This window comes from Pelophylax lessonae (genome assembly GCF_965119305.1).
Source record: "Pelophylax lessonae genome assembly, chromosome: 2".
NCBI classification, from domain to species: Eukaryota; Metazoa; Chordata; class Amphibia; order Anura; family Ranidae; genus Pelophylax; species Pelophylax lessonae.
In genome coordinates, this window is record NC_138769.1 from 664,150,663 (window position 1) to 664,166,921 (window position 16,259).

The 16,259-nt window shown below is 41.3% G+C and overlaps 1 protein-coding gene across 1 annotated transcript in view; it reads left to right on the top strand.

Moving 5' to 3' along the window:
• Positions 1-15,921, top strand: part of LOC309548235 (hydroperoxide isomerase ALOXE3-like) — a gene marked incomplete at both ends in the record, with an annotated part of 173,004 nt that extends 157,083 nt beyond the window's left edge. The window contains 9 exons of the mRNA XM_082248187.1: positions 1,589-1,692; positions 2,791-2,963; positions 3,280-3,426; positions 5,042-5,245; positions 5,956-6,042; positions 7,322-7,491; positions 7,597-7,718; positions 8,533-8,633; positions 15,814-15,921. Of these exons, the coding sequence (XP_082104313.1) occupies positions 1,589-1,692; positions 2,791-2,963; positions 3,280-3,426; positions 5,042-5,245; positions 5,956-6,042; positions 7,322-7,491; positions 7,597-7,718; positions 8,533-8,633; positions 15,814-15,921 (1,216 nt within the window). The remainder of the gene's footprint in view (positions 1-1,588; positions 1,693-2,790; positions 2,964-3,279; positions 3,427-5,041; positions 5,246-5,955; positions 6,043-7,321; positions 7,492-7,596; positions 7,719-8,532; positions 8,634-15,813) is intronic.
• Positions 15,922-16,259: the final 338 nt, after the last annotated feature.

Sequence of the window (16,259 nt, forward strand, 5' to 3'; positions counted from 1 at the left end):
ATTGGTGGTGGTCAGTGGGAAGAATGCTTCCTATATTGGTGGCCTGTAGAAAGACTTCCCCTTACAATGGTGGTCAGTGAAAATTTATATAAAGTATAAAAAATGATTTTGCATACTCTATATATTAAAAGTGTAAAGCACACTCTGTGTATAAAAAGCGTTATGTAGAACGAGCACACATGTAAACAATAATGGCGCCATTTATGTATGGTATTGTCGGGAATGTCAGAATGAAATGAAAGTAAATTCTAGGTCCACAATTTTGTAACATGCTGGTCAGAGGTTTGTGTTTCATATTAAACTGTTCAGCTAAGAAGACCTTTGTTGCACCTGCACTAATTTATAAAAACCTTAAAGTGGAGTTCCATTTCCCCCCCCCTCCAAAAATAAGTCAGCAGCTACACATACTGTAGCTGCTGACTCTTTAATATTAGGGCACTTACCTGTCCTGGAATCCAGCCGTGTTTCCATCGGCTGTTTGCGTGCTGCCACCACCATTGATGGTAAGGGAACCCAGCAGTGAAGCCTTGGGGCTTCACAGCCGGGTTCCCTACTGGCAAAGTGTGCTGCACTCTTACTGGACCAGCAGCAGGGGAAGGAGGGGAAGTAAATGCTGACATACCTCACCACAGCAAGGTCTGACTGAAGTGGGGACAGGGTATCTGCCAAAAAACAGGTACCCGCTCCCCCCCCAAAGGTGCCAAATGTGGCACCGGGGGGGGGGGGGAATCAGATAAGCATAAGCTTCCACTTTGAGTGAAACTCCGCTTTAATTTTAGAAATGTACCATTGTTGTACTTGTAATTTTTTTTTTTTTTTTTTTTTCTATAATAAACATAAACCTGGTGTAGAGAAATTATGTGACAAACGCATGTAGTGTGGGCAGTGCAATATGTAGGTGGGGCTTTGTGTGGGTGTGGACACAGGGAGCTCTATGATCTATTGCCCGGAGGCCCCATGAGTTGTCAGTCCATCCCTGCACACAGGTCATCGGTCATTCTGCTTTCTTCAATAGGCATGTTGTCCGCACAATGACAACTATAGCTGTTCACCCCCTGACCAAAAGGTAAACCTTAAGTGATGGGTAATGCTAGAACATTATGCGCCTCCTAGCTATATGTCTTTAAGGCCAAAAAACTTTTTATTTTCTTTCCAGTAGGCAATATCCCCTTATGATACTTAAATATTCATACCCAGCTAAAGGGAACGTGCAAGTGTTTAAATGTAGGCTATTATCCAGTGGTAAAGGCTCTAATTGGCCAACTTCTGAAAACCAAAGGAACGGAACAGATTTGCTTGTAACAAGCACTATAGCTGGAATAAGAATGTGTTGCATTGATCTGATAGGTAACAGCTGTCCTGACAAGTGCTGTGATCAACAGAAGCAATTACTGACCCATAAACTACACAAGCAAAGTAGCTCATGAGTCCATAATGGCTAAGCCTACCAAGTCATTCTAGGAAGAGGCAGAACGCTGTAACTAAGCAGGGCAGACTTGTATGTATCTGCTTTAGGAGCCAAGAAGATGGGTATTCCACACTATCTATAGAGGAGTCTAATATATGCATGAACATGTTCTGTTCTTAGTGAATTTGAAACGAAGCTGAGAGGATTTGCATGCAAGACTGATTCATGGCAGAACATGGAAGACATCAAAAAGGTATCCGGTCTACACAGATCGCAGATCTCAGGTGTGTAAAATTATTTTTCTTGATTTATAGTACTTTATCTATTTGTAACTGTACATTGTAGTTCATAATTTAATCTTTCTAAAACCGAACCTGTAGATTGTAGTTCATGATTGAATTGGTGTTGAACTGTGCTACCGACAAGCAAGGCGTCGTATTTCTTATAAATTCCGAACACTGGGGCTGCTAAAAGTATGGTTACCTAATTAATAATCTCTCCTCGCAGAACTGCTAGATTGAGATGCCCAGGTGGCGCAGCAGCGATGCACTGTCATAAAGTGGTGCTCCAGGCAAAAAATCTGATTTAAGGATTACCCTAAAATCAAATTTTTGGTTTTTGTTTAGTCTGTTATAACATTACCTATGGTCCCCCTAGTTTTTTGTTTCGATTTCTACCTTTGACATCGCTGTGCAGCTGCAAAACAAATGGCCGTTAACGGAGTGCAAAAGCATTGATACAAGCGCTCTCGTAGTTATTTGTTATGCCTTTGAAACTACTTTAAATTGGGGGGGGGAAACCTGCAACCTGGGCTGCCATTACTGTCTTGTTCTTCTAAATGCTAGTTGCTTAGCTGTCGCCTGACACGGTGGCTTCAGTGTCTTGATTGGATAAGGTGTTCTGACATATTGGTATGATTTTAGGCCCATGACTCCCATTTAAGCAAGGCAGTTGGTATTCGCAATAGGTAATCAATGGGAGCCTGCGTAATTTTCCTAAAGTTTTTTTGCCTGGTCAAAAGACCAGCACATCTCAGCAATACATCTACTTTTTCATATGTCCCTTTTTTTTTTTTTTTTTTTTTTTTTTTTTTTTTTAGGTGCAAAATTCTGCCAACACTGGATCTGCTACACTGAAATCCCAAGCAGCATTAATCAGTCCTGGCTGCTGGGACTACACCCCCCCTCATCTCAGAACCTAAGCCAAGGTTTTAGGTCATTAGTCATAACTGAATAAATGGCTTCATATGGAACAGTTTTGAGCGCAGCCTTGCTTGTTTTGTTCTTTAACCAAACTGGTGTATTATATAATAATTATAAATAAGCCTTCAGAGGCTCCTATAAACTTGATGATCCACTTTGCTTTTTAATATTGTATTTCAGATCTAGTGCATGAGATGTGGAAGGAGGATTCATTCTTTGGTAGCCAGTTTTTGAATGGCAATAACCCCATTCTGATCAAGAAATGCTTCCGAATCCCAAAAAATTTCCCAGTTGATGAACACATGGTGGCTCCCTCAATTGGGGCTTCAACAAACCTAGAGAAAGAACTCGAGGTGGGCATATCTGATGCAGAGATGTAATATGAATTGTTGGTGTTCATTTTCTCCTCATTCCAGCCACAATGTTTAATTTTGGATGGGAAGTATTCAGCCTTTTTCATGACCCTAATAGAATGGGAAGGGACAAATGGTTTGATTTTTCCATTCCATTGGTAGTAATTCTCCCCAGCACTTTAAACAGATGTGCAGGTAAATCTTCCAAAGAGAAAAGATGGCAAAAACCGGACAGGCTGTGACACTTGCTATATCTAAAATGTTAGTTTGAGGCTGCTTAGAAGTTCTAATAGTGAATTAAATTCTCCTCCTGCAGAATGGTCACATTTTCCTGTCAGACTACAAGCTTCTTGAGAAAGTTCCTGCAAATAACTCTATCAATGGAAACCAACAATACCTTGCAGCCCCTATGTGTCTACTGTGGAAAAATCCTAAGGATCAACTTGTCCCAATTGCAATTCAGGCAAGTTCACTTTTTTAAACTTTTGAAGCTTAACAAGGTATTTCGCCCTGTATATGCAAGTCTGCAAAAAATGTTGGATCGATCATTAAAGAGCATGTGTGTTGGCATAGGTAAATCTGTAATAGTTACCTCAACCTTGTGTGACCACTGAACAGGTAGCTTAAAGTGGAGTTCCGGCCACAAAATCGACATAATTGATTTTGTGGCCATCCGCTTGCTTTTAGTCACCTAAAAAAGGAAATGGATAGTTACGATTTTATTTTTACTTGCATTATTATCGTAGAAAAATATACTCCCCTTTCTTCCACTTCCTCCCTCTGTGGCTGCGGCCCGCGCCGTCACTTCCGGTTTGCAATGATTCCTGGGAGCTGAACGTCATTGCTCCCAGGAATAAATGCAACGGCACCGGCCCCGCTCATCACTTCCGGTGCGACGCCGCATGCCCAGAAGCTGTGGAGGAATGTGGTGCCACACCAGAAGTGACTAGCGGGGCCAGTGCAGTGCATCGTGGGACCGAAGAGGTCGGAAGAGGACGCAAAAGAGGATCGTGCTGGCTTCAGCTGCCCACATCCGAGATGGCAACGCTGGAGAAGAAATTTTAAAGGTGAGCATTTCTTCTTGCAGGTAAGTGTGACCCGGGACAGTACAGAGGCTATCCATTATGGAATGTACTAGCCCTGACTGTCCCAGGGGTATTTTTATTGAAATTTATTTTTCATGGCCGGAACTCCGCTTTAAATTTCAGTATACTTGTTCCAGGTAGCAGGAGCATTAGGTGTAATAGACTGCAGTGTAGTCAACGCTTGACTGGCAGTGAGAACAAAAATGGGAAGCAATGCCTATTTTGTCCTCAAACTAAGACTGCTGCTTTCCATAAACTAGCCCCTGCAATAAAGTGATTTGTAAGCTGAAGGGAGCTTTGGATTTTTTTTGCAGTTTGACAGGCACAATCAGGATCACCTGCACAATGGGGCCTGTGTAGTCCTTGTCCCGATTTGCTCCGTACGGTGATGCAGAAAAGGCAAATTCCAGTGCTAATGGTGGCCATCTTTTTTCATGGCCTACCAATGTTAGCCACCACCTTCCTCCAACTGACTGCAGTAATGGTACATTTATTGCTCCCACTATTCTGGCCCCCAGTTAATGTGAACTAGGCCTTTGTTCAGGACCCTTTGTCTATATGGTCATTCGTGCATTGAAACGAAGGAGAGCTGACGAGTAAGTGAACAAGTGACATAAGGATTTTGGCTATAGGGTTGTGAGTGAACTATAGTTATTTACCCAATACAGGCATTAGGTAGGTGTAACCACTTTAATAGCTGATAGTCTGCAATCTTTCTCTAATTTGCCAATAAGGGCATGCCTTGTCTCCTTATGCAGACTTTTCAGAAACTTGTAAAAGCAAGTCTTCCAACGGGCTTTACTTTTTAAAAGTAAAGTACAAAACAGTTTGTAACCATATATGGTAGACATGTTTTTATATACATCTGGTTAAGGAAAAGCCACTTGTATTGTTTGCTATTCATGACTGTAATGCATTTCATGAACGGAACACAATTTTATGAAGATGTTGGATCATTATAGAAGTGTGTTTTTTGTATTTTTTTTATTCCAGTTATCTCAGACCCCTGGAGATGATGCTCCAATCTTCCTGCCCAGTGACTCAGAATTTGACTGGTTACTGGCCAAGATCTGGGTGCGGAATTCTGATTTCCAAGTACACCAAGTTAATGCTCACATTCTCCGCACCCATTTATTAGCAGAGGTCTTCTCCATTGCAACCATCAGGCAACTTCCAATGGCACATCCAGTGTATAAGGTGAGTGTGGAGTACTAAATCTTTCTTACAAGAGGTTTTGCATTACATGTTTTAGTGGATTGCCAGGAACTTTAAAGGTCATGCTTAATATTTCTCAACTACTGTACATGGCAATGTTCTCTTTACTTTATGACCCAGTAAATTACCCCAATAATTGCTAAATGATACCTCAAATGAGAGTTCAGAAGGACTAATGTTAAAAGAATGCTACATTTTTTCACTTTGTCACTCATAAATGCAGGCTGCTCTGATGTCCTACAAAGGAATGGGGAGGCAAGGCTGGTTATGAGGTCATGGGACTGGGCTTCTCTCCGCTAACCTTTCCCATCAGGAAAATATGGGCTTTATCTTGGCTTTGGAAGCCCCATTCTGTGTTTTTTATTTTGCTTCCTTTTCTTTCCCATTGCCAGCCCAGCAATACAACACGTGTTAATGCATTGCTCAGATATGAAAGGGACCATGAGGCTTTACATAATTTAAGGTTTCACAAAGTTTCTCCATCTGCCTTAAACTACAAGATGTTTACACAAAATGGTCCATCATTGCTCTAATTCTTATAAAAGATTCTCTAGAAAGTTTTGCTCTGTCTAAACTGTAAAAAGAATGTGAGGTTAGATCTGACTGGAGCCTCATGTGATTATTTTTTTTTTCTCAGGTTTTACATTGCATAATGTATAATATAATTTTTTTTTTATTTTTGTTTTCCTTAGCTGCTTATGCCACATCTTCGCTTCACACTGGAAATAAACACACTTCTCCGGAAACAGATTATTGGACCCAAAGGCTTTTTTGATCAAGTAAGAAGGTCTTGTGTTGACCACAAAATGTTGTGGTAGTGTGTTTTTGCTTGAGTCTATTGTAGTGACCACACAATGTGCCAGATTAATCCCTCGATGTATGAATGGTCAGCTAAATGAACAATGTAAACCCTCCAAAAAATGATTGAGTAGCTAAACAACCCTTGTTGCTGCTCTAACTTTTAAACCGGTTTGCTTTTATGCCATGTACGGTATTTAGGTTTTGGATTCGTGTTCCTCTTCAAAGGGTCCCAAATGGAAGGTGCAAGGTTCTAGTCAAGTGTCTAGTATGCTGATGGGCTGAACACCCCCCTGTTTGGTTAGCACCAGAACATCTCGAACAGAGAAAGTTCTAGCAAACGCTATTAAAGTCCTCATTTTAAATGTTTATACAAGTTTATCGCCCTGTATGGGGACCCAGGTATTGCCCTGGGGGACAGGTATCCATTTTTAAATTGTTTTTACAGGAGCAGTGATTTTAATGCTTAAAATGAAACCAATTTAAAAATTCCTTTAAATATTGTGCCTGGTCTGTCCCCTTAATGTGCCTGTAAAGTAGCGCGTTTGTACGATGTATGGATCTTGCTGCAGCAATACTGACACTTCTAAAGGAAAATGTAATTTTAAACTTGCTCTCCACTTTAATGTATTGTCGGCTCCCGGCAATACAGATGGGTCTGGTATGGATTTTAAGGGAAACTCCACGGCAAAATTAAAAAAAAAATAAAAACCCTGGCGTGGTTCTAACTCTGATTTATCTGCATGAATACACAATTCTAGGTCAAACTTGAGATAAGCAGTGCACAGGGCATCAGGACACCTGGGATCAGAGCACCTTGCATGGTATTAGGGTACCGTACATGAGCCCAGGGCGAATGGCAGGGCATCTCTTTTCATTTGCAGAGAAGCTGTCTTTTCATTTCCAGAGCTAGCAGGGAAGTGGCTGTGATGAGAACTCTTCTGTCATGCCCCTTCAATTCTTCCTTCCATCCCAGGTGATGTCACATAAAAGCACCCAGGGGGCGGTGGGAAGCAGCAAAGCTACACAAGCAGGGCTACTTGCTTGTGTAGCTGTAAGAGTCGGCAGAGGGCATGTGACTTGCCCATCAGCTGCCTGTGACTAACGGGTAGATCACAGCAGAACCCTGACTGAGAAACACTGATCTTAATATGTAGTGAATAGTTTATGTCCACCTAATGGTGGCTATCTGTCTTTATCCACAACATGGCACTGCTGTGCTGGGAGACTACTTTTACGCCTCTATCTGTTTCTATCTAGGCTATGGCAGTGGGAAATGGAGGGATCCCAGTACTGATGAAGAAAGCCATGGATGGGGTGACCTATAGTAGCCTTTGTCTCCCTGATGACATTGAAAGCAGAGGAATGGAGTCAATTCCTAATTACTTGTACAGGGATGATGGCATGAAGATCTGGTCAGCTCTGGAGAGGTAGAGGTCACTTCTATTAAAGCTAAAAATGTTGGGGGGGGGGGGAGGGGGAAATTCCTAAAAGCATCCTTGAATCATTCTTCAATCTGTTTCTGTCCTTTCTAGCTTTGTGTCAAACATTGTAAATTACTTCTATAGCAGTGATGAAATGGTCAACCAAGACCCTGAACTTCAGGCCTGGGTAGCTGAGATCTTCAAGGAAGGATTCCTGGAACATAAGACTTCGGGTATGTTCCCTGCCCTTATTATTATTATTATTATTATTATTATTATTATTATTATTATTCAGGATTTATATAGCGCCAACAGTTTGCGCAGCGCTTTACAATGTGAGGGAAGACGATACAGTTACAATACAGTTCAAAACGGGAGGAACTAGATGGCCCTGCTTGTTGGAGCTTACAATCTAGAAGATTAGGAGTCAACGTTTGTTTGCAGGCTAAAACGCAATGCAAAGAAATGCACTTCAGGCATGTGTGTTTTTATTATTTATTTATTTTTTCCCACTGGCCTAAAGTATGCAAGGGGGTTGAATGTCCTGCATGGCCAAACTGAGGGCAGTGCCAGAATGATAGCTTGCCCTTTTAGTCTAAAGTACTTGTTAGGGAAAGGTGATATAAAATGGTAAACCTTAACTGAAGGTGCCATCAAAAAAAGCACGTTGCTTACACGTTATCTGTAAAGCCATTCTGACCTATAGGCGTAAGACTGTATCTGACATCTCATGGCTAGAACTTGCAGCATAGTGGCATAATTGGCACAGGTCGTACACTGATGGACCTCCTTGGTGTATATCCCACCAGGGACATTATCTGTATGGGGTCTCTGACTAGAGCAGGGACTGACCAGAATGGTGAAAAAAAAAACTTTTAAAACCTGTATACTATTTACAGTTCTGCCACTTTCCAAACATGTAAAGTATGTGTTGTGGGCGGAATGCTGATCGCTCCAATTTGTGCATGCGGTTATCTGAAAATGCAAAGTTTTTATGGGGCTTGGGGTACATTGGAAATGCTGTACTAAGATTGTCTCCTGTGACAGAAATCCCATCTTCCTTGGAGTCCATGGGCTCTCTGATCAAGTTCTTGACTATGGTGATTTTTACATGTTCTGCTCAACATGCAGCTGTCAACAGTGGACAGGTGAGTGGCAAAGTAATTAAATGGCCCAGATTAGCACTACATAAGTCTTCTCTGTTAAGTCACTGGAGGGAAATTGAATAAAATGAACATACAAAATCTGGTGCAGCTCTGCATAAAAACCAGTCAAGTTTCCCCTTCTTTTTTTTTTTTTTTTTTTTTTAAAAGCTTAAAGCTAGAAGCTGATGTGCTACCATGCACAGCTGCACCAGATTCTGAGTGTGCTAGTATTAGTAAATCCCACCATGTGTGTTTTTTTTTTTTTTTTCCCTCCGAATTACCACTGCAACTTTTACACATCTTGCATGTATTCCTTAAGCCCCGTACACACGCACAGATTGTTGGCCGTAAATTGTTGGCCAACGTCCGATCTGCCGATTGTTGGCTTGTTAGTATGATGCTTCCGACAACCAACTGCGAATTTTCGGCCGAAAAAAATCTGGTGTGCATGCTATAAAATTTTTGTTGGCCAACAAAGAACGGCCGATTGTTCCTCAGTCAGTACAGATTTCGGCAGACAAAAATCAGATGAGCAAGACTGGGCATGCTCAGAGAAGAAAAGTCAACCAGAACATAACATCACTTCTGAAGTTGGTTTTTGTTGGCCAACAAAAGTCCAGTGCAAGTCTAGAGCACATTTCAACCAACAAACACTGGACAAAAGTTGGCCGATCAGTTGGCCAACAATCTGTGCATGTGTACAGGGCTTTAAACTTGTGTGCCCTCTTCAGATTTTGCCCTTTTGCAGTCATTGGAAAGCAGTCCTGCAGGTGTATGGAAGAAACCACTAAACTTTATTGCAAACCCTAGTTTATGTACATTCGGGGTACAGTAGGGGGGGGGGGGGGGCATTTATGCAGGACACTTCCATTTGGAAGACAACCTTACACCAGGTGCGTAGTCCATCACTGGAAAACGGATGATACATCATGTTGTCAGGTGCATATACGCTTGGCCTACAAGAATGTAAAACAAATTGGGGCATTTCCTCATCACTGGATTTCTAGGTATCTAGTGATCCTACTTTATTAGAAGCCTCCAAAAACCACTGCATTCCATGGAGGACTTTTATCCAATAGAAAAAATTTGTTAACTTTACCAGTCCTACTCTCATTTAAGTTTTTTATATAAGTCTACTTGCTTTTGACTATAGTACCCCTTTAACATATACTGTGTATTCGGAGGGGAGGGAAAACTAGAAAAATGTGTCCCCCGATTAAACAAGTAGGGTAATGAAACTAGTTCATTATTCTTCCTACGGCAGAGTAACTATAAACTGACCAGGTGGTAGTATACCCTGGTGCATATAAAAAAATGGGAGCATTAGGCCTCTCCTTTATGTTGATGTAAAGTGGGGACAATATCTTATGAATGGTATATGGTGGCACTGCTCTGATTTTCTGCTTAATGGATGCATTCTTGAACTGGTGGACAAGAACATGTCTCTCCTTTCCATTTGGGTGGGTCCTGCTTCATAAAACCCAACTTCAGTTCCAAAAACAAATACTACTGTCTTTTTTTTTTTTTTTTTTTTTTTTTTTTTTTTCTTCCTGCCCATTTTTTTTCCCTGGCCAAAAAACGGCTGTAATTTTAACAAATCCACCTACAGTAATCAAATGGTTACTGAGGATGTCCAAAATCTGTCTGGAGGAAATTTAGAATTGTCAGTCTGACTTTTCGACCTCTTAAAAGGTTATCCAACTTTCCAGTCGGCGTAAAACATCAAACCTATGGCTGGATGGCCAATATATGAAGGGTATAAAGGGATTGGTAACGGTGCTAACCTAATAAACAAGCAAAAAATTGGGGGAGCAAACCCTGAACATGTATATCGTATATCTAAAGGCGGTGCAGCTATGGACCAAGCAAGATGTGTATATTAAAAGAATAGCGCAACCATGCAAAAGAAATGACTATTAAATATAGAGACAATCCATAAATAAAAATGGGGGTTTAGTCCCACCATATGGCCATATCGTGCTCAAGCCCACCACTGCGTCAAAGTACCCCATTATCAGTGGGTCCTACACTATCCATAGAAAAGGGGTGAATCCAGCCTCTCCAACCCTTGGAGACAACACTCCTTTCTGGGATGGATGTGCTAATGCACTACAAAGGACTCCTCCTGTATCTACTTGATGGTGGACTCTGATAGAGTACAGGTGTGTGTGGGGGGTGGGATGCTCAACCACAGAAGTCTGGACCCACCGATAATGGGGTACTTTGACGCAGTGGTGGGCTTGAGCACGATATGGCCATATGGTGGAACTAAATCCCCATTTTTATTTATGGATGGTCTCCATATTTGATAGTCATTTCTTTTGCATGGTTGCGCTATTTTTTAATAAACGGTGCTAACCTGTTTAAAAAAAAAAATGTATTGCACTGGATCCCGTGTGTATTTTGGTGATGAATACAATTTATAAACCAAGTAAAAATACCAAGTGATCATAAAGTGCAAGTGCCAAATGACAGGATCTATTTTTGGGCTGAGAATGTATGTGCCCAGAAAGTGCTTAGGTGCTAGAAATGTGAAACATTAGAAGTGCTGATTTATTTATTCAAAAGGTGCAATAGTGCGGGTATTTACAAAATATTAAAATATAAAGTGTTGTCCGTAAACATAAAATTAGGACTTTTATCCCTAGCGGTGCTAGTGAAAAAAGGAAAGTGGTGGAATCACTGAGGCCATTGCCGAGAAGTGCTATGCCTAAGAAAAGCACTAGGTGTCCCACTCACCCTTTTTCACTCCTGAGCACAGGGTATTGAATACAGGCTGTACTAGTCTCCACAAACACAGCAGGTAAAAACTCAGGGTGCAATCTTTTTGGTGTGCAAACCTCAGGGGGATCTTCTGGGTGCTCAAGACAAAGAGAGCCCCATGGTGTAGTATATACAATTTGAAAGAAAAGCAAGTGTAGTAAAACTACATTTCAGGCTGATCAATTTCAGTAAGCAATGCAGACGCAGGGCGCTGAGATGCTTCAGCGTTCCACGGCTACCAACTGCAAAAACCGGAAGTGAGGTTGACGTACAAACTCCACCGGAGGATCCCCCTGAGGTTTGCACACCAAAAAGATTGCACCCTGAGTTTTTACCTGCTGTTTGTGGAGACTATTACAGCCTGTATTCAATACCCTGTGCTCAGGAGTGAAAAAGGGTGAGTGGGACACCTAGTGCTTTTCTTAGGCATAGCACTTCTCGGCAATGGCCTCAGTGATTCCACCACTTTTAATTTTTTCACTAGTAGCATCGCTTTTTGCACAGTAGGGATAAAAGTCCTAATTTTATGTTTACAACACTTTATTTTAATATTTTGTAAATACCCGCACTATTGCACCATTGGAATAAATAAATCAGCACTTTATATTTGATGTTTTAACATTTTATTTCTAGCACCTAAGCACTTTCTGGGCACATATACATTCTTAGCCCAAATATAGATCATGTCATTTGGCACTTGCTCTTTATGATCACTTGGAATTTATTCTCACTTGGTTTATAATTTATCACCACTACACACACGGGAACCGGTGCAATACGCTTTATTTTTTTAAACAGGTTAGCGCCGTTGCCAATCCCTTCATACCCTTCATATACTTAACCCCTAATCTTAGAGGTTGGTTGGTGGCAGCTCCATACCTGTACACAATTGTTTTTACACACTCCATAGCGCTGGTCGAATCCATTTGGATGGCCAATATATCATCTGTGGTACGAAGTGATTTACTCCATTCAGACTGCTAATTCTAAGACTAGATTTTTGAACATCCTCATTGCAGTAGAGGAATGGGTTGCATGTTGTCCCATTTACTTTTCTCTCTCCCTCCCCCCCCCCCCCCAATTTCTTTTCTATGATGGGAATATTTCAATTTCTTCGAATTTCTGTATTGTACTGTACTTTATGACTTCTGGATTAATGTGGGAATTTTTCCATTTCTTTGCATACTAATCCATAAATCATAAACTACAGTATAATACAGAAATTCAATGTGCCTTTTTGGTGTCTGATCAAGATATGTGCTGCTTTTTTCCTGTATATGCTTGTTTTTAAAAGCAAGCCCCTTCTCCAATTCTTCCTTCCTGTCCATCCCAGGTGATGTCATAAAAGCACCCAGGAGGGCGTGGTGGGGAGCAGCAAAGCTACACAAGCAGGGCTACTTGCTTGTCTAGCTGTGAGTTGGCAGAGGGCATGTAATGTAAAAAAAAAACAGTATTTGTTTTTGGAACTGAAGTTGGGTTTTATGAAGCAGGACCCACCCAAATGGAAAGGAGAGACATGTTCTTGTCCACCAGTTCAAGAATGCTTCCATTAAGCAGAAAATCAGAGCAGTGCCACCATATACTATTCATAAGATATTGTCCCCACTTTACATCAACTTAAAGGAGAGGCCTAATGCTCCCGTTTTTTTAAAAGCAAAAATGATCATCAAAACCTGCCACCGTTGCTGACATGACCAACCTCACGTTTCAACAGGCAGTGCACCACAGCACTTTTGGTATTGGGCCTTTTTGTGTCTGCTTCTGTGCCTGATTGTCACTTGTATTAGGAACAAGGAGTGGGTAAGCATGCATTGTAGATCTGTTGACCTAGCTAATTGAAGCAAACAGAGAACCCACTGTGTTACATGCTGCCCTACCCACAATGACAAAAATGAGGGGGATGGTGGAGTAGTAAGGTGAGGCTTTAGAAGGTACTGAATGGAGTAACTGACATGGCCACTATTGCATTGAATTTAAAGCTGCTGCTTTGGTAACTGATCAATTCTGGCTGTGATCTTCATTCTAACATCTATTGTCTATTTGGATCAAGTGGCAGTAAAATGAATTTTGTGGTAAATGGGGAGGAGTAAAGAGCCCAGAGGCTCTCTGCCTGCAGAATCCTCAGCAGCAATTCTGGCTGTCTTTTCTATAGACAATCCAGCTTATGTAAAAACCTGAATAGTCAGTCATAAATCAGGCTTGCATGTGGAAGCTTTTTGTTCGGATTTGGCTTCATTTACAGTATGAGACGACATTCCCTTAAATCTAATAATGGTTCCCTTATCACAAGGGTGTATCATGAAATGAGTGGGCCCTAGGCATTGATGGAAAAAAAATGCAGTGAGTGTAGCATGTAGCGGCAAAATGTGGGAGTGGCTTAAACCCATTAAATATTGGGTGTGGCTTACAGGGGGTGTGGTAAGTCTGAGATGACTTGCACAGTGTGGAGTGTACGGCAAACAGTAGTGTGTGGCCGTTGGTAATAAGAATGATTTGTGCTATACTATTGAATAAGTAGGTGCCACAATACATTACATTTTAAGGTGCGCGGCCAATGCACATGGTGGTGGAGCACTCGGATTGAACACTGGATTGCACAAAATTTTTAAATCGCCTGCTTTGGAATATTACAGCACCTTAAGCACTTTTTTTTTATCATTGGTGTGGTTCACACAGCACTGGATTTTGGAGACCCTGCCCATTGGGACTATTATGAACTGATGATCATTGTGTTTTTTTATTTTTTTTATTGCACGTTTCATTTATGATTTACTGTTGGCGGTAGCCTCAGCTGCACAGCAGCTCCTAACAGCAGGGTAGCAGGAATTTGAGGAGCACTGCCTTGGTTTATATACAGCTATGGCATGCCTGCTAGCATTCCTACATTGGTTTTTTAAAACACCATAATTAACAATTTTTAAAATGACATTCAAAGCATAGCCTCAACCTATACATACTTTGTGTAATACATTATCGACTTTTTTTTATATGGTTTTCACAATCTTTCGGTCTTACACTTTCTGGGTTGGATATGTCTCCTGTGCAGTTCGACTTCTATTCTTGGATGCCCAATGGACCCACCTCCATGAAGAGTCCACCACCCACCGCTAAAGGAGTCACAACAATGCAGGAGCTTCTAAAAGCATTGCCAGATGCTAACACTACAGCTACTGGCATGGCTGCAGTGTGGCTCCTGAGCAAGGAGCCCCTGGATAGGGTGAGTGCCAAGAACTGGCGGGAGCATTGTACGTATGTGCTGCATATGAAATGTTTAAAGTGAGAGAGCCTTCTGTGCATGCAATTTCTGCAAATTGTTAGTAATTTTTTGTTCTAATTAGAGTATAGCTAGTAGTCGCATTCAATTGCACTTGCCATGTAATGTTGCAGTTTTGCTGTTTATCCAAGTTGCTTCATCAGTTCAGCATTATAGGGAAACGTTCATTTTGGATAGAGCAAGGGAGGGGTATAATTTGTCTGTTCCATTGTGGAGATTTCCCTTCATTTCCTGTCACACAGCCAAATGGGAAGTAAGGGGAAATCCCCCAAATAAGGGAGTTCATTGGGGACCCCTAGGTCACAAGAACTAGTGTCCCCATTGGAAGATTTCCCTTCTATTTTCTGGGTGGCAATCCAAAATTTGGCATTTTCCTTACTTTCAGTGAATTTCCTTAACCTCCTCCTGACCACCCCACATATATATTTCCTGTGGGGCGGCGGCTCCTATGCGCAGAATCGCGTCATGGTACGCGATTCTGCACTTCCTGGTCTGGGGTGCACATGTGTGCTGCCAGCGACCCACTCCTGCTGTGATTGGACACAGCGGAAGCCAATCACTAGAAGTCGCTAATAAAAAAAATTCCATAAATGTATACAGTTTTGTAGACTAGGTTTTGCACAAACCAATCAATATACACTTATAGGGATTTTTTTTCCCCAAAATTATGTAGCGGCATACAGAGTTGCCTGAATTTTTTTTTTTTTTTTTTTTTGGGATAGGTTTTATAGCTGAAAGTAAAAATATTGAGGTTTTGTTTTTCAAAATTGCACGGCCGCACAATTAGAGGAACGTAGTACTAGACCGCAAAAAATGGCCTGGTCATGAAGGGAGGCAAACCTTCTGGAGCTGAAGTGGTTAAAGGAGGCACAGACCACAAACACTGACAAGTATTCTAATCGCTCTCCACTCTATTCAAAACTTTAAAAAAAAAAAAAAAACGAACTGTCGGATGCTACTGATGTAAAACTTTACCATTAAAGAACAAGTACAGTTGAATGTGACTGAAGTACTATGGTGCTTTAATACTGTTCTGTGTATGTATTGTATTGCTAACCTCAAATTTCTCAACAGAAGTGCCTAGGAAACTACCCTAATGTACGTTTTACGGAGAAGACCCCACAGCATTTAATTAAGGAATTCCAGGATAAAATGGCTAAAATCTCTAAATCCATCCAAGATAGGAACAAAGGCCTGCGTCTACCCTATCTCTACCTGGACCCAACTTGTATAGAAAACAGTGTCTCAGTCTAACACAGCTGGACCTGCTGGATGACGGTCTCTTCTCAATCCATCCTTAGTGGTTGTCACTACACATGAATGTTTTACAGGATTATGAGACCTTGTCTCGGGAAGATTACCCTGTATGAGTAATAAAAGATTTCAGTGCATGTCTTGTCTGGAGTGATTTTGTCCTTCTACATTTTCCTAAGACAGTAGGCCAATTATGAGGAGTAATTGTAGGATTCATGCAACTATCGGGAACTATCTTAAAATGGTTCTAAAAGGCAGATTTTTTTTTTTTTGTTTTTACCTCAATACATTCTCTGCATTAAGGTAATCTTGCGCAAGCAGATCACCCCCCAGTCCCC